The sequence below is a fragment of the Egretta garzetta genome, unplaced genomic scaffold, assembly GCF_000687185.1.
Source record: "Egretta garzetta isolate BGI_Z169 unplaced genomic scaffold, ASM68718v1 scaffold447, whole genome shotgun sequence".
In the NCBI taxonomy this organism is placed as follows: Eukaryota; Metazoa; Chordata; class Aves; order Pelecaniformes; family Ardeidae; genus Egretta; species Egretta garzetta.
In genome coordinates this window covers 3,458,261-3,481,026 of record NW_009260397.1, presented here as the reverse complement: position 1 = coordinate 3,481,026, position 22,766 = coordinate 3,458,261, and the positions used below count along the sequence as shown (strand labels likewise).

The 22,766-nt window shown below is 36.1% G+C and overlaps 1 protein-coding gene across 1 annotated transcript in view; it reads left to right on the top strand.

The window, feature by feature from the left end:
• SLC15A4 (solute carrier family 15 member 4) overlaps positions 1-22,175 on the top strand; it is a gene marked incomplete at its 5' end in the record, with an annotated part of 28,173 nt that extends 5,998 nt beyond the window's left edge. The window contains 8 exons of the mRNA XM_035898550.1: positions 1,210-1,505; positions 2,270-2,438; positions 3,546-3,623; positions 6,808-6,927; positions 7,178-7,346; positions 11,591-11,746; positions 17,157-17,315; positions 20,840-22,175. Coding sequence (XP_035754443.1) covers positions 1,210-1,505; positions 2,270-2,438; positions 3,546-3,623; positions 6,808-6,927; positions 7,178-7,346; positions 11,591-11,746; positions 17,157-17,315; positions 20,840-20,988 — 1,296 coding nt within the window. The remainder of the gene's footprint in view (positions 1-1,209; positions 1,506-2,269; positions 2,439-3,545; positions 3,624-6,807; positions 6,928-7,177; positions 7,347-11,590; positions 11,747-17,156; positions 17,316-20,839) is intronic.
• Between the last annotated feature and the right edge of the window lie 591 nt (positions 22,176-22,766).

The window sequence follows — 22,766 nt, the reverse complement described above, 5'->3', positions numbered from 1 at the left end:
TGCCTAGGAATAGATGCCTTAACATTTCTTTTGTTAGGCTTGGTAAAATTATACAGATGGATTTGTGTACCACTGAGAAACTTGAAGCTGTAAATCAGAACTGACAATGTTAAAAACTTGTTTCAGGACATAGCTCATTTTTCATATTGCAAACTAAAATCTTTTGAAGCTCTGGCAAATGAGGAAGGGAAACTTGCAATTAGAAATCAAAAACAACTGACTCAGCAAAACTGGTGCATGGTACTGACTTGCTAGTCACTGTTAATGGTCTTTCAGTCATAAAACAGTGACAAATACGGTGTTATGAATTCTTGTACAGACTAGTTGAACTTTTTAATGTATTTCATATTTTAACTTGCATAGTTTCTCTTACATCACATCTTATGAGTGATGCTGGGTTCCTGTGACTTAAGTGTAAGACATGGGTGACTTATGGTAGGCAATACGGAATAAAGGGCGATGGTGAAAACTGTACAGGATAATTCTGTAAATCAGGGATGTCTTTACTTTCACTGGAGAGACACTGAGAGCTTCAAACAGAAAAATAGCACTATGAACAGTGCTGACTTCATAGAGGGATATATGTTTACTGAGGCCTTGTGACACCTCAGGCAACTCAAATTTAATTTTTTTTTTTTAAAAGGTCAGAATGGCAGGTCTCCAATTTATGTTCTGGTGAGAGGCATTAGGACTATGTTAAAATTTAAATTTGTGCTTTAATTACCAAGTAGTCATTTGAGGCTTAGAAAATATGGTTAACTGTTATGTGTACACAGTTGGAAGAAGCAATTGTTGCAATACTACTAATACATTATTTTTTAGGTAGCTTAACTATTTACTAAAAAAATATAGTTATTTCCACTTCTGTGGACTATGGGACGTTAATCCGAGTGAGCTTTGTCTAGAGAAATGACCAAATGAGAGACAGTGCAGTAGAAATAATAACGGCCTCTGTGGGGAAGCTATGTAGTTTAGAATTGTATGGCTTTTTCATCCCTGTGCTGAACTTCTAGAAGGTCACTGATACAATGGGGTAGCTCAGTAAGGTGTCATTTCACCAAATACCAGGCTAAGCCCAAATCACTTAAATCATTTCAGTATGACTCTAAATTAAACCTAAACTCTTCACTGTATTGAACTCGACTGAATTCTAATAAACAGGCTTTGTTTTCTTCAGAAATTGAATGACTTGTTTTTAATCTTTTCCAGGTCAAAGATCGGGGTCCAGAAGCCACAAGAAGATTTTTTAATTGGTTTTATTGGAGCATTAATTTGGGAGCTATTCTCTCTCTGGGAGGCATTGCATACATTCAACAGAATGTGAGCTTTGTTATTGGTTATAGTATCCCAACAGTTTGCATTGGGATTTCATTTATTGTCTTCCTATGTGGTCAGAGTTTCTTCATCACAAAACCGCCTGATGGTAGTGCCTTCACAGACATGTTTAAAATTCTCGCATATTCTTGTTGCTCAAGAAAGAGACATGTGGAACGTTCAACTAACAGGTTTGTAATGAACTCTCTTGTATAGTCTGAATTCAGTGAATCAGCCTAAGAGTTGGAACTAGTTAGTTCAACGTAGGTATCAGTAAGCCATGCTAGAGAATACACTAGAATATGCACTTTTCCTTTGAGAATTGGAACTGTAAAATTGGAATCCTGGAGATATTTTCTGGGAGTTCTGGGATGAGAGAGAGAGGCACATTTTGTGATCAGTGGATCTCCATGCTGCAAGATCAAGTCTGCTGTTTTCAGTTGAATGCTATGTCTGGCCAGTTCAGAGTTTCGGAACGTGTAACATAACCTAAGTATGCTGCTTTTAAGCATTAGTTAACTTTCTTCTTTGATTAGATATGTTTACGGGACGCCTTCTGATTTGAAAAACACTATAATCTGCATTTAATGTTGTAAGTAAGTGGCTTGGTGGGCAGCCAAAATGTATACTGCCTTTTTGCTTTCCAAATGGTTACTCCACTCTTAAGAGCTCTCCGTGGAATACTGGTGGCTGAATTTAGTCACTAATGATAGGAGACATCAGGTGCCTTGCAAAACAATTCAATGAATTAGAATAACCTGTATTTTGTAATGGAAATTTTCAGCTTGTGCATTCACGTGCTGATGATCCACTCTGGCCTAGTTGTTTTGCTGTAACTTACATGAGTAACTTATTTTGGAAATGCGTGAGCTTGTTATAATGAAGTGTCACAAGATTGCCAGTTATGTCAGTTTTTGTTGTTGTTTAACTAAGTGTTTCAAATTATTTTCAAAAGCGAAGGCCAGGGAGTACTTCGGCAACCTCGCAAGCAAAGCCTGTTTGAGATGGCCAAACTGTCTCATGGGGGCCCATTCAGAGAAGATAAAGTAGAAGATGTGAAAGCTCTTGTCAAGATCATCCCTGTCTTTTTGGCTTTAATACCTTACTGGACAGTGTATTTTCAAGTGAGTACTTCCAAATGGTTACATTTTTATTTTACATGTCTAAAAATATAATTTCTAATTTAAGGGCCATAACTTCCTCTTCTCCAATTGCATTTGAAAGGCCTCAGGGCACTAGCATTAAGTTGCAGTTCTGAGCCTGTGTTACACATCTAACTCCTGTCTGAAAATTACCCCCCAGAGCAGTTACCTGAAGGAAACACACAAAAGCTTTGGGAGGGAAACTGGTTAATAAGGTTTATGTACAGTTAGCATTCAGTAGCTGTGATTCTAAATATTCAATATTCAATATTCATGAATATTGAGTTCAGTAGCTGTGATTCTAAATATTCAATATTCATGAATATTGAAGAGGATTTTTTGGAACTCTGGTATTGACACTTTGACTTGTTTAATACCCGTGTGTTCAGTAATGTTAACTTCTTGTCTTTCACACACCTGGGGTTGCATCATTTTAATATTATTATGTTAGCAAAAATAATATTGTGTGATGGTAGCTTCTTCTGAATTTTTTTATTTGCTAGATAAAATTGTTGTGGAAAGCTGTATTTGTGTACCAGGATGCCAAAGTATCTAATTTTACATTTTTCTGGGAGCTCTTTTGTAAATATGAAACTTACCCTGAAGTTGAGAGACAAAAAGTGGCTACTAGAATCCTTTCAAATAATATTTTGACCTAATAATAAAAAAGAAAATTAAAACAGTAGTTAAAACAGTTGTACAAATTAACAGATTAAATATTGCACTATGTTTCATCTTGCAGTTGATTCAGATAGGTCAGGATAAGTAGTCTGGACTTAATTTTAATTAATTACTTTCTGGTTCTTCTGTCTTAGTGAGATGAATTAGGACAGCAAATATGTTTTGGGGGAAAAATATGCCGAAATTGTTTTTAAAGTCACATGAATGATTCTTTGTGCTTTTAGTAAAAATAAATGTAAGGGTTAAAAAAATCTTGTGATGTTCTAACAACAGTGCTTTTTGTTTTGCTATATTAGCACTTTACCTCTGCTATAGTATCTGTTAATTATTAAAAATGTAAAAATTTCTCACTCAGTGTTCTCAGTACTCCTTGTCCAAGTAATCTCAACTCATCTTCCCTATTGCTAGATGCAGACAACATATGTATTGCAAAGTCTCCATCTGAAAATTCCTGAAATATCAAGTGACACCAACTCTATTCATACGGTAAGCAGGGCAAAACATGTGAAAACTATTTTTTTTAGTTGAAATGCAAAGTAGGTAAGTATTGTACAAAAATTCCAGGAAGTTAGGGACTACAGAGAATTGATGGCCACAGACATTGGGCATTTAGAAGCATGACACATAATGCAGAGATTCTGGCATACCTACCAGTATATGGAGTTCACACCATCCTGTTTTGATATATTCAGATGACTTTCGCTGCTTTAATTAAGAGTGTCTTTATCCTTCTGTGGACAAAGTATGATCTTTGAAGAAAGCTTATAAATTTATATGCCCTAAGCTTTCAAAGTTATAAGTAGTACAGAAGCATTCCTACAAACCCATACTTAACTGAAACATTAGTATGTACAAATTTGGAATCTGAGATATGTTTGTAACTTTATACTGCTTAATATATATTCACTTTACCTTGAATCAGTTTAGTGTATTGAAGGAAGTTGTTCAACATTTTTCAAGAAAGGCTGGCATCACATAATTGCAGAAATAGTAAAAAGTATGGATATAAGTTATTAACAGGCTTACTAAATATTCTTTTAAAATTAAGTTTCTTCTGCTTTATTTAAAAATATCATTAAGACAGAATGGCTTCAGACTTTTTTCTACAGATCAAAAATAAAAAATGCTTATACTTAATTTTTCTTTGAACTCCTTTTTCTGTAGCACATCTGTTGTCTTGTTCTTATTTTATTTTGAAATACTTTGCTGTGGTCTAACAGTGTAAGTCAAATAAGTTAATTTGATTTTAGCTATGTTCCTTGGTATGTGGTCTGTTTGAAGGATGCTGACCTGCAATCTACATTATGTAGCTAGTATCTTTGGAAGCAATTCTGACTACTTTGCTCTCTCCAAATTGAAGTGATTTGAGGTAATTAAGAAAAGGGGCAGCAATATAGTGTTTTACATGAGCAGCATTGTACCTCATCAGGTCTGGGTTTGCCTCTTCTAGGCACCTCTTCTCAAGACTAATAAAGACATATTTTCTCTTGATATGAAAAGAATGAAATATGTGTATGCCCTTTAATTTGCAGGCTCCTGGTAGAGTAGAAAATGGAAAAGCATACATTTTAAACAAAAAAAACTCCAAGTGATTGATTATATGAAATAGAGCAGTGCCAGAGGCATTTGGTATTTCTCTTCTTTCTTATCAAATTCAGCAATGACAAAAAATTCCTACATCCTTGACCTTAATTAAACAAATCTGTCTTTGTACAAACTGTCACACAGGTTAATGCTGGTGTGATAATTTGCAGCAAATGAAAAGGTGAATGGGAGAGGGAGGGAAACCGACAGTTTTAAAGTTTTGCTAAATATTTCAAAATAAGCAAGAATTGGACTAGCTCAGCAGAATTCACTGTGCGTTTTTCAAAGTATGTGAAGACTGCTAAGCAAAGTATGTAATTTTATGTATCAAACTGCTGAATATTTTCATATAGCCAAACCAGCTTATTGTACCATTTTCAAATCCATGATCTTGAAATGCCTGGGAAGCATTAAGGAGAGGTTAGGATGAATTCAGTTTTACCCTCATCATCATAACTTCTTGGGGTTGGCAAACTATGAACCAGAAAGCATTTGCCTGAGTTCTCTGGAGAACTGCAGTGACAATTGTAATGCAGAGCAAGAAGCAATAGTATTTTTAATGACTGTTGTTACAACATGTCAGCATGCAGAGAGTGCTAAAAATGTGCCACAGACAAATGTTAATGCTACTTGGAGATTTTGGCAAAGCCTAATATGGACATGGCTTGATGTCAGTCAGACTTGGTGCTCTTGGTGCAAACTCCTGCTTTGATTATGAAGAACTGAAGGTTCACGTTTTGCTAACTCTTGTTTATGCAGTTTGTCATCATCTCAGCTGTACTGGAGTCATTACAACCAATCAGTGAAACAGGGTCCTCATCTGCACTGAGAGGTGCATGCCCACAGTGTGTTAGAGGCTGAGGGCTTGGGTTACTGAAATGGTTGCAGTTGTTGAGATTTGTAGCCTTAAGGGGATCTGGTTGTTTTCTTCGGTTACTGTGGCTGTAGCTTTAGATTGTCACAGGCCCCTTTCTAGATAATCTCTAGAAAACATTCATCTGTTCTAACCCCGAGTTTCTACACACACAGGAACAGTTTAGTATCAAAAACTGAATCTGCATCTGAAACACACAGATCAAGCACTGCTTGTATTTTGGGTCAAAGAGTCAGTGCGATGCATAGTGTAAAGTATCACAGTGTTCTAAATGTGATTTTAAAAGATATCCTCAAACCAGAACATTTTCACAAATCTTCTTGTACTGTCTTGGTTTGTTAGCTCAGAACAGATGCTAAATATTATTAGGCGTGGTAGAAATTGTCTCATTCATACAGACGGGAATCTTATTGTCAATTACTGAATCTTGCAAATGAGAAGGGATGCATGGATTACACAATACCTGGCTACAATGTGTTCATTTGACAAGTGTAATTTAATTTTAATTGAATTTTGTATTACATTACTAAAACTCTGTTTCTACTGTTCTATGGCATGTTTCTGAAAGTTCTAAGCCTAATAATAGAAGATCTACAGAACCTAGCTGGTTTTTTTCATGACTAAAGTAGGAAAAAAGTTTAATTCTGTCAGACTAGAGTGTATCACTGGAAGCACAATAGTAGGGACTATTTAATTGCATTAAATCACTTCCTGACCTGTGTGCTATTAATATTGACTTCAAATGCTTTTAAAAGTGTATCTTGGGATGTATTCATTTAAATAATCTGCACAATTTTGTTTACTAGATTTGTGTGGCACAATCAGTCATTCCTCAGACAAGTGTTCTATGACTAAAAAAAGTCTTTAATGGCAGAAAAGCTCCCAAAGGACAGTGATTTTTTCCAGTAAACATATTTCAGGACATACGCAGAAAAACTCAGATGTTGCAATAATGCTAATGGCCATCTCCTCTTTCAAAAGGAATTAATATCGTTTTAGTTAGATAGTTAACTTTTGTTTTAACAAAAATTAATTCAGAGTAAAGACCCAAGGTATGAGCCCTCTGAAACTTAGAAATCTTTAAAAAAAATCCAGAGTACTCTCTTCATCTGCCCACTAATTTCTTATTCCTCATTTTCCTTAGAACTATGAGCAGTAATATTTGCTTTTGTGTAAAGAACCTTTTTGCTCTGAACACTTGATGTTCTTCAGTTCCAGCAGAAAGCTCCAACACCTCCACTTCACCTGACCCAAAAAAACCCCCACCTACCTCAGCACAGCTGGAGATACATCTTGAAAGTGAGAATATGCAATACTGTTGGAGTTACTATGGTGAGGAATCATTTGGGCCTGTGAGCTAACAGAATTATGAACTACCAAATTAAATGAAAACCTGAATAGCTAGGTGTTTACTTTCTTCAGCTTTTACACACTCTTATTTTGCTTTTCCCAGTGTCTATCAGTGCACTGTGGCTTGTTTTGGATCTCAGTGTTTCATGGAAAATATTTTTTCCTTTGTTAAATAATAGCAAAAATCAACCCTTAAGTATAAATTGCTAACTTAAGTGATCTATCCTTCCAGTTTCCAGCAGCCTGGTTGACTATGTTTGATGCAGTGCTTATTCTGATCCTAATACCCTTAAAAGATAAATTGGTGGACCCCATTCTAAAGAGGAATGGCTTGCTCCCATCCTCACTGAAGAGGATTGCAGTTGGAATGTTCTTTGTAATGTGTTCTGCGTTTGCTGCAGGTAAGAAAACAGTCTTGAGATCTACTTACATATCTACTTATTCAGCTACTTCAAACAGCATTTTTAAAAAAACTTTGTGAATCTTTAATTCAAGATTATTCAGAAGTCTTTTTCGTGGGGTAGTTAGACTGCAACTGCATGGATGCATTTCCCATAATGAAAGAGATTTTATCCAAAAACTTACTAAACTGTTTTGATCGTTTGTGATAAAATTGGACCATTTTTCCTGGTTGAAATAGACTTCAAGTATACCTTTTAAAACCAGCTTGTTAGTAAAGGTTTCCACATACAGTGTAACTTTCTAGTATGCTTGGTAAAGGAGACTGCCTGTTTGTTTTCTGGCCATATTTTCTCAACAAATGCCTTAGCTTCATGATCAGGGTTTGGGTTGCCTGAAAAAAGTGTCCAACATTTGGATATAAAGCTGTTAGTCCTCATAAAATAAACTTTATGGTATTGAGGAAGTCTGTGTTGTCTGATTTATTTAACAGTTATCTTGAAGTTGAAAATTTATTTATCTTGTTCAGAAATAAGTATGTTCCTTCATATAGTCTGACTTCCAAGTATTAAAAAAGTGAAATTTTACCTAAAGCCCTTTCCCTTTATCTGAAATTTAGGTTATGGGTGAACAAGAGTTTCCTCCCACTTTGGGTTTTTTCTCCCCTCCCTTAATGTTCCCTAATGTTTAGGAATTACTGTAGTGTAAAATGGCTTAGCCATAGCATGAAAGGAAAAAGATGGCAACTCTGTTCAAACCATACATCAGCTGCTTTTGAGATGATTTAAAGTTGTTAAGCACTGCTGGTGTGGAACCGAATATCTCTGAGCAATGCTTCATAGAACCTATAGCTTTCAGCTAGTATCACTATAATGAACATATTGATAAAGCATTATAGCATTAAATAAATTAATTTCAGCACTTGTAATCTCCTATATTTTAGAGAGAGGGACACTTTATATGGCTATTAGGATTTCTTTCAATGAGAGAGATAATTACCTTATTAGGCCAAGGTCACTTTGTATGTGGGCAAGTAAAGTTCTTAAAGCAAAGTCATTTAAACTTAAAATAGGGATGTTTCTCTTATTCTGTGTTGCTTAGGATACTGCTACCAGCAAAAGAAGATAATGTAAAACAGTTAAGTGTCACCTCTTCAAGTAAAACCTGCTGGCTCACAAGAACAGCAGTATCTGTCTTTATTAGTATGAGAGAAAAAAAGCCTGTAGAGCTGTGACAGCTGGGTTGGGGAATGGTTGGTTGGTTTTGTACAGCAGAACTCTTAAAAACTTCAAATGCCTTCTTGTTTTCTATTCACCTACAAATGTAACACATGCTTTTGTTGGTTTGATCCTGCCATAACTCTACCACATACAAACTGAGAAGGCGACTTCTTTGGGTGGTTATCTGCAATCTGGTTGGAAACTTTAACCTTTTGGAGTAACTTAACATGCCTTCATCATAGCATGAATTTAAGAGCTTCTGTTGTGACAAATTTGGGGCATAGGAAACACTGTTTATTTCTAGCAGAGGGGAAACCTTCTGTTGGTTTATATGTTTCATAAAATTTTTATTTTCTCATTAAATGATATTTATAAAAGTAATATTAATATTCATAAAATACATTACTTCTGCCTTAGAGAGAGATACTGATTAAAATCTGGTGTTAATATCTTAACTTGTAATCTTGGAAGTATCTTGATGATTTGTTTGTGCCATATGTCCATTTTAACTTACTTATCTAACTGGCATTAGTTCTGGACATTACTTAGGCTGCCTATTAGATTGTTTAGATTATTTTAGATATCTTATAACTGTGTGAGAATACAACTTAGATTTAATGAACATCTGCTGTGCTTCGTGCATTTTATTATAAATTCTGAGCAGCAGTATTTAAGGTTATTCAACTGGAAAATCTACTTAATTTATGGAGTTTAAACAATTATAGCAAGAACTTAAGATTCTTTTAACTACTAAAACTATAAGATTAAACTTGAAGCTTGTCTATCAAAGTCTAAGAAAGAATCAATAGATTCTAGATTCTGAGGTACTTGGCTTTGATGATAAAGTCATAGCAAAGTTTGGTATGTGGTAGTTATGCTCGTGTGTAGCTAAATGCCTCCCAAATCAGCTTCGGTTGTGAAGAGCATCAAACACATTAGGGAGGATCACTAGATGTTTTGAGGTGCAATAATTTTGTGTTGAATGTATATGAATGAAATTATGTCTGAGGTCTTAGCTGACTGTACTGCTTTGTTTACATTTTAATTAAGTTCCACTCCAAAATGTTTGTCAGCTTCATTAAAACCAAAACATCAAGTAATCCAGCTTTATTTTAATTACATCTTCTTCATCAGGGCACTGAGGTTGCTTAAGAGCTAGAGAAAGATACTTAAAAATAAGATGGGTAAGTAAGAGGTCACCTAAAAAGAAGTGAGGAAGGTAGCGAAAATGTGGTGGCCTGGCACTAAGAGGTACTAAGTTCAGAACAGTCTTTACCTCAAACCCAGGTATTGTTAAGGAAAACACTCTTTTTAAGAAACATTTTGGGGCCTCAAGGTAGTATTTAAACTTCAGTAACTCTAACCTGTTTTCCCTCTACAACTCTTGCATCTCAGAAGATTAGAGTGTAGAGCTGTTGTGAGATTTCATACTTGAATAGATTCTGAACTGCTATGAATGAATAAACATGGGTTATACAATGCAACTTTCCATCCTTCTCAAAGTACTTTGTAAGTCACTTGTTAATGTGTGTTCCCTCAGTATGGTTTTCAGAGCTCTGGCTCTAACTCCCTACAATGATGAAATACGATCTTCTTACTAAGCATGTAATTTGCAGAACTTCTTGTTTAGTTATGGCCTCACCTACAGACTATCTATAGGGACTACAGGGAGCTTTCCTCCTGCTTTCTTCCCAGCTTGGGTCTCTTGCCACGACCAGGACTATTAAGAAACTGCATGTCGTGGTATGAGCAGTTTTGGCAAACATCAGTCATTTCCCGTGGGACACTGTTCACTTAGCAGAGAGATGGTGATCTGGTTGGCCCCCTCAGGGTTTGTATGTCACAGATTTGGGAAGAAAGAGGAGAACATATATTATATTGTGCATTAGAAATTCCTTGTGCTTCTTTATATGAAAAGTGCAGTCAGTGACTTCAGTTAACATCATATTAAATGTCCCATGTCATCCTTTGGCTGCCTCTAGGAAAGAAAAAGCTAGAAGTGAGGAAGCAGATCTAATTGCTTGTACATGGTATGATATCCATGAAGCACTGCATCTGTCACCTAAGCCTTGTACAATTTTTTTTGGAACAGGAGTGGTATTTTGTGCCCCAATATTAGGTCAGATCTTGGCGCAATAAGTAGAAGGAGACTGAAACTGGCAGGCACTAAATGGGAGGCCATGTGTATAACATCTATTATAGGAAGTTGTGTCATTGACTCAGCCTTGCTCCCCTGAATTGGTGATGAATAAATCCACCTTATTTCCAAGGATATTGAGGGTTCTTTTGTAGAGGTCATTTCTGTGTGAAGCAGGGAGTTCTATGAACTACAAGATATTCTGTGTGTTTTATGTAACAGTGAGGCAAATCCTTTAATCTGGGCAACTTCAACAAAAACCCTACAGCATTATTTGATATTCGCCTTTTACTCTAAACTGTTGTGTTGAGCAAGCTAAAAATTGTTATATTTACACTGTCATGTCTATTTTTCATTCTACGTGAAGTACCCTCTGTGCAGCGTATTACTTGTAAATCGAGCTCTAATGAGCTTTTGGATCTCTTGGGATGATAAATGTCATGGTCATATTCATAGAGGGTTTTCGTAGTTTTACAGGACTAGTGTAGCCATTTTGATAAGCAAAATGGTTTCTAATTTATTAATACTATGGTGGCACTGTGGTTTAACACTGTAAAGTAGTAGTTTGTGGAAACGAGGTTGTCTTTAAAAAACCAACATAGTTTGTATGAGAAAGTTCTCAGATAATCCATCTGGAAAAGGGTTAAGTATTTGTATAATTATTGCTACTGAATAAGAATGTAATCACTAATTCTATGGTGGAATAACTGTATGTCTTAAAACAACAAAGCAAAAGTAGTCTGAAATGCTGTATGTTAGGAACTAAGGAAATATATATTCCTATTTTATAATTTGTAATTGCAATGCAGGACTGAATCCTAATTTAATTCACAATATTAAGAAACAGTGTTTGCATCTTAGGTCAATCTTTTTTCCCCCCTCCATGTAGGAATTCTGGAAAGCAACAGACTGAAAATTGTAAAGGTTAAAACAATTAATCAGACAATTGGAAATGTTACATACCATGCTGCAGATTTGCCAATATGGTGGCAGATTCCTCAATATGTGCTGATTGGATTCAGTGAAATATTTGCAAGTATAGCAGGTAAGAGTCTGTGTGTTTTAAATCTGCTTTCATTTCTATCATAAATGATGGATTTTTGGAAAAGAAACACTACTTCTCAAATCATTATAAATAAGCTCTAATGTTCCCAAAATGCAATGTTATACGATAGACGTTAATATAAGTGGCAAAGCGCACAACTGTCTTTCACATTTGAAAATTGGCTTTATAAGAATATGTTTTCACGACTGAATTTCAAGCAGACTAACATTTAAATATTTGCATGTCATCCAGTTAGCATTGGATATTTGCAAGCCCTAATGGAAAACAATATACTCTTTCAATATTGTATTTTAAAGAATAGTTTTAATGCAGTGTTGTTTCCTCTGAATCTTCCTTTGTGTTTCAACTGAATTTGTGCTTTGTAGGTTTTTTGGCTTAAAAACTGAGACCACAGTTTAGAAAGTCAATTAGTAAGTGGAAACACATTTCTGAGAGAAAAAGGAAGAAATAAACCATCTTTAGAAAGATTTACCACTAGTTTAAATTCATGTTACTTGAGTTTTTACATTTCTGAAATAAGAAAAGTTATGTGACAATCTAAACTAGGTTTTTTGTGAATATTAATAATGAGGTAGCTATTTTTATACAGTTTTATCTGCTTTATTTATAGAGAAGTTTTTCTGTAGTTGTTTTGGTACTTCAGTATGATACTAGACAAACCAAAACACTGTTCAAATATTGCCTTTCTTGAACAAATGCAAGAGATCTTACATTTCTTCATACTGTTCTGTATGATGTAGTGGACAGCTGTGTGATCATATTGATTTTTAAGCTGAAAGTTAAGTGGGAGGAGAGGGTGAATAGGACTATAAAATCTTATTTTCTGGTCTGTTTCATATACATGCAGGGCTCATTAGCAGGAAGAAAGCACAGGCAATTTCTCTGTTGTCACTGTGGTATGCCTAACACTGGTTTACAAGTCTTAAACAAGAGAAATGCTGTTATGACTCCCTTAGCACAGTGTTTACATACCTAGAGTTTAGGAGCAATGCTTAGTTACCAGTAACAGAAACCTTTCATGATGGTAGAAGCAGCTATTCTGATACTACTTAAATAGAATTGCAGAGCTACCTGATGTAATACATTGGAACTGCTCCAGTGACTTGATTTTAAAATCATTTAGTATTTGCTTAACTGTAGTTACTTATTAATGTGTTGAAATACTGTTTCAGAATATTGAACTTTGAAGATCATCCATTCAAACTGGCATTACATATAGCTCTTTTTCTTCGATTCCTTATGACAGAATTTCCTGGTTTCATTTCCCCCGTAGGAGGTTACTTTCATTTCTCACGCTGGGCAAGCACAGTGGGTTAAAATGAGATTCTCTGAGTCTGTAAGATCTTGCTGGCGGTAGCCCCATCTGTCACATGGCCCATTTGTTCCCCTCTAGGTGGAACAGAGAACTTCTACTCCATCGGGTTTCTGGTTACGTGTGTTCTACTGTCATCACAGTTGTTAGGAAATAAAGCAAGGTGGTTGTATTCCTTGGCAAGTAGAAGAAAATGTGGGGTTCGGGGTTTTGGTTTTTTTCTACGATCTGCTCATTCACTCTAAGTTTTTCTTCCAGCTGTCTGGCCTGGGATTTCATGTGACTGGAGGAATTAGACATATCCATCATATTAAACTCTACCTTAGTTATTTACTATGTTGGAGGAATTCTCTTTAGATATGGTTTTGTCTTGTGTGTATTTGTAGTTTTGCGGTGTGCATTCAAATGCACCCCTGGTGTACTCTTTCCTTCCTGGTGGATGGTAGGTTGATGCCTCACACAAGGTGGTTGTTGGGAGCATCCCAGCCTCACACGAGGTGGTTGTTGGGAGCGTCCCATATGCAATGTGAATGCAGGGGCCCCAAACAGTTAGCTCTATGCATGCATGCACGGCATGTACCTGGAAACCAGCACCTAGCAGAAACTCTTGTGACAGTAAACACAAGATTTGGACAAAAGGTCCTACTTCATTGCACCAGCTGAAATCCTAGTTCTTCACTTTTTGTACTGCAGCAGTCAGTGCTGTAGATGCACCTGCAAGTGCCGAATGGCTGGAGGTCTGAGGTCATTGTCTGATATCTATCTGATAAGGGTCCCGTTCCTGGTTCCTCATGTGGCTTCTGCCCCCCCCCAACCCCAGTGAGGTATAGGCAAGTCTTTGAATTAATTTGCTTCAATAAACAACTGTTGAGATGTGGGGAGAGGTCATTATCTTTAAAGCACACAAAGACCCAAGACGCTAAACACTTTACATTCTTAAACAGAAAGTATGTTTTAGCAGTGCAAGCAATATGTATCCTTTGCTAGAGGATGTGTCTGCGTAGTCACAGCTGTCCTACATTACAGTACACTTCATTGTGTGTGAACAGTAGGCGTCATAAAGCCTAACACATAAAAATCTGAAAATAGAAGTTTTGCTTAATTGAGTTACTTATTAAAACTAAAGCTGTATTTAGCATTTTTATCAAAAGAGTAAAATTAATTACTTACCGTTAGTTATGACTTTAGGGATTGTGCCAATTAAATCTGAACTCACATAAACAGATGACTTATCAGAAATGGAAGTGTTTATGCAAAAATAAATAAATTGCTTCCTGCTTACACATTGTGGTTTCTCTGTCAGTCACTGTTACTAGTTTATAGGAGTTTGCAAGGAAAAAATAACAAACCTGTCTGCAGCTTGTGGAAAGGTGAAGGACTTGATGTATTTTCTGTTGAACTCCAAACTGAGGGCAGGTTTTTTCAACTGCTTTAGTGGATTTCTTCATGAGAAGTAGTGTCTTTAGGGCTTACACTATTCTTATGTGTATACCCTGCTGTTCTGCACTTGCTGGGTCTGTACCAACAGCTTTATAATGTCAGAACTTAGTGGTCAATGTTAGGAAAAATGCAAATGCTTCTCTGTCTTTGAACCAGAAATTCTATGCAGATCTTAATTGCTTTGTGTATTACACTTTCATTTGATTTCTTTTACAAAGCTTTTTTTCCTGCCTTCTGATTGTTATCTAAGCGGAATTCTTAGTATCTTTAAGAAGGCCTCTCAAGATTTAATGGAGTATACTTCACCTATTTTAAAAGTTGATAAAGGCATCTAATGTGCTATGAAATTCAGTTTTAAAATAAGCAAAGTGTTAATGGTTACAAAACTACAGTGATTTGGAAAGGTTTATTGTGAACAAAAAGGGACTAAATATCATAAGAGCAGAAACATAAGTTTGGGGTTTTGTTTACTGTAAAACTAAGCATATTCTTATTAAGCCACATTAGTTACACTTGAGGTACCTTTACAAAGATGACACACACTGCATTAATCTTTTGTATTATTCTGTCAATCCTCTTAAAGCACCCTTATTTAACTGGGAATCATAATCTCACATGACAACACCAACCAGAGGGTTTAATTTCAAAAGTGCGTGTTTGAGGTAGCATGAAATTGTTATCAATGGCTACCAGCAAGCAGAAATATCTCTGAAGGCAAAGAAAAGATTTTATATTCTTTATGCCAGATTAAATATTAGGGTTGCTGGAAACATTATTCAAGTTCAGAAGCGTGCCTTATTTTGTTGCAAAAAGTGCATAGTTTTATACCCATTTTGATTTTTGTTTTGAGTCCTAAGATCTGTTTCCAGCGGTAACACTCACATCAGTATATCTGTAAAACAAACAAGAGAAGAAATGGGCCAGATCCTTTCATGTGATATACTTGAGCTTAACTTGTACAGAATGTACAAAAGCCTGGTGACCAAAATGTGACTGATACTCTGGAGACTTGTGGCAGCTGTGATCACTTAATGAAGAGAAAAAAAAGCTACTGTATCCCGAGAGTAGTCTACTTTTTTTTTCTTTAAGTGAGATTGGCCAGATAAATAATCCTTGAAAATTGGAATTGTTAATATTAGTGACAAAGCCTAGAAAAAAAAAGTTGAGTTTTTAATTCTCAAAATAAATATAATTTCGCCCCCACCCCTCCTTACCCATTTGCAGATGTCTCTCAATCTCTTTAGTGATTCTGTCATTATGGTTTGAATTTACAGGAAGCATAACACACAGATGAGTTGCACGAAGAATGTTTCAGTTCCCTTCTAGAATCACAGACAGGTTGCTGTTGGCCCATTCTAACGTGTTTTGCAAACGAAAAGAGAAGCAGTGTGTTGGTTATCAGAGATTTCTCAGGTGGCAGAATGCTGTTAGATCAGTGAGAACATGGTTCTGTTTCTTTTACGAGAACAAAAAGTTTCTCCCTCACAACAGGCAAATTGACCTATCGGGCTTGAAGTGTTAAGCCTTTTCTTGGAAAGACGTGCCAGTGTACTTCTATTAAACTGTCTGGAGTAGCAAAAGTCAAATACCAGTAATGGTGAAAATAAAGCATCCCTTCATTATGCAAGACATCAGGTTTGTGCCATTTTCAGGTCTATAATGCTCTCTTTGCCAAGGAAAAATGTTAGATGAGTTAGCATTAATTTTCAATATGAAGCAGACTGTTTTGAAACAAGCATTTCACCTGTTAGAGAAAAAGCTCTGCAAAGAATGTATTTGACTGTCTCTTGTGAATAATCCCATTTGATTTTTGACAGGATTATTATTCTAAAAAGGAGAGTTAATTATGGGCATTAGTCTTTGCAAGGCAGAGCCTAACCCAATGTGTTCTGTTGGTACTAAAATTCAGTAGCACAGATTTTCAAATTGATGTCGCTGTTGAAATTTGAGTAAGGATAGTTTAAAGTTGAAGTCCCGTTTCTACAAGCCTTAAAAATAATAGGCCAGCAAGCAGCAAGCTTGGAGAATTCTAGATCAAAATTAAATTAAAACTAATTATTGCTTTTCCAGCTACAATTAATTTCTCTGCCTGCACATTCAGAGATACAAACACTAAGTCTGTGAGAAATAAATGTTCATGGTCAGTGCAAGAGTGACCTTCAGTTCCTGAGTACTTTGCTCTCAGCAGGGAATGCCATGTGCTTTGTAAATACCGCACAACAGATAGATAGGCAATACAGAGACAAGTGAAACGAGGAACTTGCCAGGTTAGAGTTAGTTTAATAAATTTCTTTGGGGATAATTTTGGACAGAAAAATGAATATGCTACCTCAGAAGATTTCTTGATTTTACACATGTAATATTAAGAAGATCAAAGTGCGTGTCTTGAATGTTGTCCATTTAATGGGTTGATACATTGATGACCTTTACGAGGGTTCATAAAGCAATTAGAGGGAACTGGGGACTGATAGGGATTCACTACCTCAATTCCCCGTCTCCTGAAATCCAAGGCTGGTTTTAGGTCTTTAACATACCAGAAGTAGTATACATCTGTAACTTCTATAACACTAAACTAGAATGAACTACTATTGTTTCTTAGATCTTACAGTACCATTTTTTTTTAATCTTTTAATACAGGTCTAGAATTTGCATATTCAGCTGCTCCCAAATCTATGCAGAGTGCTATTATGGGGCTGTTTTTTTTCTTCTCGGGGATTGGCTCATTTGTTGGCTCTGGATTGTTGGCACTGGTGTCTATTAAAGAAATTGGCTGGATGAGTAATCACACAGATTTTGGTAAGTTATTTTCAGTGTATTCATAGTCTATAAAGTAGGAGGCTTCCTTCCGAAACAGTTAAGCATCAAGCATGTGGAACTGTTGAGTCTTGGCACAGTTATTGTTTTAAAAATAAAAATTTGTCTGCTGTTTTGCTAAAGACAAAGCTTCATCTTCCATATAAGTGTGAAGTAATGTGGCTATGCTAAAAAAGATACATTGCCCTCATGAAAGCATGGGAAACATGCATATAGTATTTTGCCTCTGTAAGGCCTGTCAGCTGCTCAGCTGTTACTGCATTTCATCACTAGAAATTACTTACAAATTTTTGTATTTTAGTAAACAATATTTAAATTATGTGTGGAAGATGAGTATATTTGGTATGAAGTACTGAAATTACTTTCTATGGTTATGGGGAGTAAAATGTACCCATCTCTCTCTTAGTGATTATTCAGCTTCCTAGTTTCAAGAGACTACATCAAAATTACGACAAGTTAATTTTGTATTTCTGTCTGCTACTCTATTTATACTCTTTAAAAAGTCCAACGTATTGTCTGCTTTGTATTGCCAGTTGAAGTTAAAAATAATTTTTGGCAGCAGTAGTTGACACCTTGGGAATTGCAGAAAATCATACCGTCATCAATGGGCTAATTAATTTTAACAGAAAGAGAGTGAGAAAAGAGTGTGAGAAATTCTTAAAATGTGTGCTAGACCTACTGTGTATACGTGGCTTAAAAGTGCAGCCTAAACTTAGTTTAAATTTGGTATGAGAGAATTTGTCATTTCAGCTTGATTTGCATGCTACCAAAAAATAATGTTGTCTGGGACAGTACATATGCCACAAGTTGTCATCTTTGGATTATAAGTAACCACAAAAGATGACAAGTAGCCTTAACTGTATGGTGTCCTCACCAAATGAAAATTTAATCACATTGAGACTTTTTTTCCCCCAGACAATTTCAAAATTAGAAGAGCATCTTTCTCTGTGTTTCTGTGTAGAGATAATGCAGTTGATAAGGGCTCAATAGGAGGATAATAATTTCATACAAATTAATAGATGTGATATTTGATGGTGCTTTTTCAGTCTCTTGCCTTTGTTTTCTGAAGCAGCCTAGGAGAAGACAGTGCCTAGTGTTCTCTCTGTAAAATATTTAGGTTGTGCTAAATATATCCAGAGTTGGCTGGAGCTGGGAGATGTTACCTTTCATGACTCATTGGTCATCCGTTTTGAATCAGCTATTCAGCTCAGTGGATTGTCCTCTGGACAGCTCTCAGAACTGGATATTTTACCTTTCTTAGTCCAAATACTCAATATATAACTGAGCCTTCTCAGCAGCCATACATCTGGCTCAAGGTCGAAGCACTCAGTGGGTGATTTTCATTTGTAGCATCCATAGTAGCTACTGTTTTAACTGTTTATGTCAGTAACTGTTTATAACTCAATTTTCATTTGGTATAACATTATTGAAAGTTATCAGTCACATCTAAAATTTACTTAGGGCTTCCAGGGTAGGAACTGTAAGGAGGAGTCTTTATGAATGAGCGACTTCTGAATTTTTCAATAGATGCTGTATAATAACTATAAGCACGTGCACCAAGTCTCTGCTATTTATGCTAACTCATGATACCAGTTGAGGTAACTGTCTCCAAAATCTACTGAGAGAGTTCACTCTCCACTGGCAATTCAGTGTTGATTGCTGCCACTGAAACGACTGTTATTTTTCTGACAAAAACTGAGATTTCATGGGTTTAATATCCCATCTCATAAAGGATAATTACTACTCTTTAAACACATCTGCTCTTGAAATGGAGATTCACGTGTATATTGTATTTTAAATGTCAAGGAAAGACTCCGTTTAATTTTATTGCATTTTTTATAAGTTCATTTAATTGAATCTTAAGTTTCAGTATTTAAAGTAACTTAATCTGAACATTTATAGGCATGCTGCATGAACAGCTTGTTAGGATCGATGTATACTTCACTATGTTTACTCTCTCTAACCTTTTTGATAATCATAGTGGTCCAGTTGGCTGTGGCTCGTGTGGCATGTTGGAAATGAGCCACAATATATTGTTCTTGGAAGTTCAGCAGTAGTTAGTGTACATTTCTTAATAGAGGAATAATGTTTTAGCAATGAGCTTTCTTAATTTAACATTATTTGATGTGGTACAAATCACTAATTTATAACTTTGAGGGAGTGTCAAAGGTGAATTGAACAAAAAAGAAACCACGTATGGTCTCATGAATTCTAAACTTTGTTCCAAAAGAAGGCTGAGAGAAAATCTCAGTAATTGCTTTCCTTACATATACAGAGTTGCCAAACTTTTCATTAATAGCATTCATTTATTGATTCTTTTTATCTTTGACTTAGCAGAGAAGGGAGGTACAGACCTCCAGGAGCAGAGAGACGATATAGCATTAAGCAGGTCTGAAAAGGCTGCTGGAGGGGACTCCCTAGTATATATAGTACAAAAAAATTGTATTTTCACCTGTTTCAATTAAGCTGTAAAACATAAGAGACTTTCTTTTTTTTCCCCTTTATTAAAGCCTTGTCACTTCACTGTATTCTCCAGGCTCCTTAAAAGCATATCTAGTGAAGATGGTAAAGGCTTTAAGTAACTAGCCTGCATGAGTGTAGCTTTGCTTCCATCTTGAATGCTGCATTTCCCTGAGAGCTGTTTCTGAACAGTCCAGGGCTTTGCAGAAATTTCTCTTTCAAGTTCACTTAGTGGCCAAGCACAGGGATGTTTTCTTTTTTTTGCTTTTGAAATGAATTGTCTCCTAAAAAATTGATAAGTGATCTCTCTTACATTGTGAAGAAAGCAGATCATATATGAAAATACACATTGACATTTTTAGCTGTTTTATCTGAAGTCAGCAAAGCATTGCATTTTTTCAGTATAGAAACCAGAAATTAAAAAAAAAAGCGGGGGGGGGGGGCTCATCACTTTTGCAGTCAATAGAAAGAAAACTGAAGCTCCTGGCCAGGAGAAGTGCCAGAACCCACTTTGCAGGGCTGTTTTCAAAGCATGCTTGACTGGCAGACAGGAAAGTGAAATTTAGGGAGAAATGCAGAGTGGAGGTGGGGGGGGGGGGGGGGGGGGGGGGGGGGGAGGAAGAAAGGAAGATTATTAGCCTATTAGCCTTTTAAAGTTGTTTTGACTCTCATGAAGCATGCCCACTGCTGTATGTGTGTACTCTTTGTTTGCACAAAGTTCTTACAGTGGTAGGAGGAGCTTCCAGCAATTTTCTGTAAATAAGAAAGCATGCAGTAACAGCATATCGGCTTCTTCAGGGCCATTACTTGGTTTAAGGCATTGAAGCACGAAAGAAAGCAATCCTTGTACTGTGTGCATCTTCCTCAGAAGTTCCATCTTTTGCTCTGGATAATTAAAAACAAAACTATGCTGTTGGATGGAAATGTGATTTGGTTTGGTTTTGCCCACATGTGCAGAAAAGTCTTCACTACTTAAGCTTGAAGGGATTGACATTGTTATTTGTATAGTGTTTGTTAATTTTTTTTTTCTCCCCAATTCTTTCTAGGTAATATTAATGGCTGCCAATTAAACTATTATTTTTTTTTGCTGGCTGCTATCCAAGGAGCAACCCTCTTGCTTTTCCTTATTGTTTCTGTGAAATATGATCATCAAAAATCAAAGATGAATGAAGCAGCTGCCAATGGGAGGATCTGATATCTGTTACAGAGCAGACTTTATTACAGCAGCACGCAGTGAAGTGGCAGCGCACCCTGAGTCTGCGGGATCTCATGTTTTCTCCAGTGAGACTCTTACTAGACTTGCATGTTACAAGAGTTCTCGCCCCTGCCCCCTTCGTGTAACGTAGGTAAGTGCCTTATGTTGGCGGGGCGCATTTCTTGCACTAAGTCCTGGTGGAGGACAAACACAAATCTTGGAAGTGAATTAACCTAGGCATTCAAGTTGCTCTTTGTTAATCATGAGATGTTTGCTTAACTCTTGAAAGTTGGGACGCTTACTCTTGGAAATTGAGTATAACAAGTCACATGTGACGTGGGTTGTTCCTGACTAAAGAACTCTGCTTAGTGAAGAACAGTGGATCTAGAAAAACATTCAACAGTCTCAAGCCTGCACGGAGGACATCGGAAACACAACATTTTACAGAAGCCTCAAGTAGTGGTTACAAGAATAAATTTTCAATCCTGAGAGTCATTTTTGAGGGAGAAACAGGGACAAATTAAACTGCAATTAGCTCAGATTGAAAAGAAATGTAGTTTTATAATTGACCTTTCACTGGCAGTGTCTCAAGGATTTAAGTCTAAACTTGCAGTCAAGACTATCCAATACTGAAGACTGCATTATATGCACAGTAGCTTCTCATATAGCTGCTGTAAGTTTTGGTGCAAAATAAGGACTTGTTGGGACTGAAATGGTTTTACTTTGGAAGTGTTTTTATTTTTGAACCTGCATTAGATTTATTAGGGCAGTATGGAAAGATACATCTTTTGACAAAGTATTATTCAGCCTAACGCTGTTACTTCCCTAAGGAATATTCTAAATATTTGCAGAAAGAAAACTGAGATTGAATTCTGAAAAGGTGAATGCGCAATAACAATTTAGAAGCCTTTCAGCCAGTTCCTTCAGTCTTGTGTCTTACTTCTAGCTAACATGCTACAGGGTTTGTATCTTTCAGCAACACATTCCTATAGCAGAGCAAATGGGTTTATGTTCAGCCTCTTGAATTTTAATGATTCTAAAAATTGTACTTAAGATTGTGCGCAGACTGGTATGGAAGATGCAAGGAATTATGCAGAAAGAAAATAAAAACTCAACTTTTTATGTGTTGAATTTTTATATTTTCCTTTGCATTTACGTTGTTAAAATGTCCTTTTGTACGTGGACATCTTTTTAATGAGTTTACAAAAAATTAACTTCCATGCTGTGACTTTTGACCCTTTGTTTCTAGGTGAATAAAATTATACTACAAATATTTTGTTCTTTAGCCTTTGTTTCCTAAATATACAGTGGAATCCTAGTAGATTTCTGAATGTACACTGGCATCCTATTAGTTTTGTCAGATAATGTAGTAGTACACAAGCTGTCCTGTCTTTGCCAAGGTAAGCCAGTGGAGATGCTTCAGCTATTGCATTATTTAGTATGATTTAGAATTGGAATAACTAAAGAAAATAAGTAAGCAACAACTCCTATGGGGAAAAACTAGTTTCCTTTTCTAACTTTGTTTTAAAAGCTCCACGTGCTATGTTTCTGGAATATCCCATTTACAACCAGCTAAAAAACCCTAGTATTAAGATGGTATAAGCTGCATAAGGAACATATAGGGACCAAATAATTTCTTTCTTCAATGTGTACTGTTTTAGTGACTGACTTCTGATATGAGGATGAAGCTGTAGTGTTCCCTTTTTATTTTATTGATTTCCAAAGTATATATATTCACAGGAGAGAACTGGGTTGTGCTCACTAAGTAGTATACTACT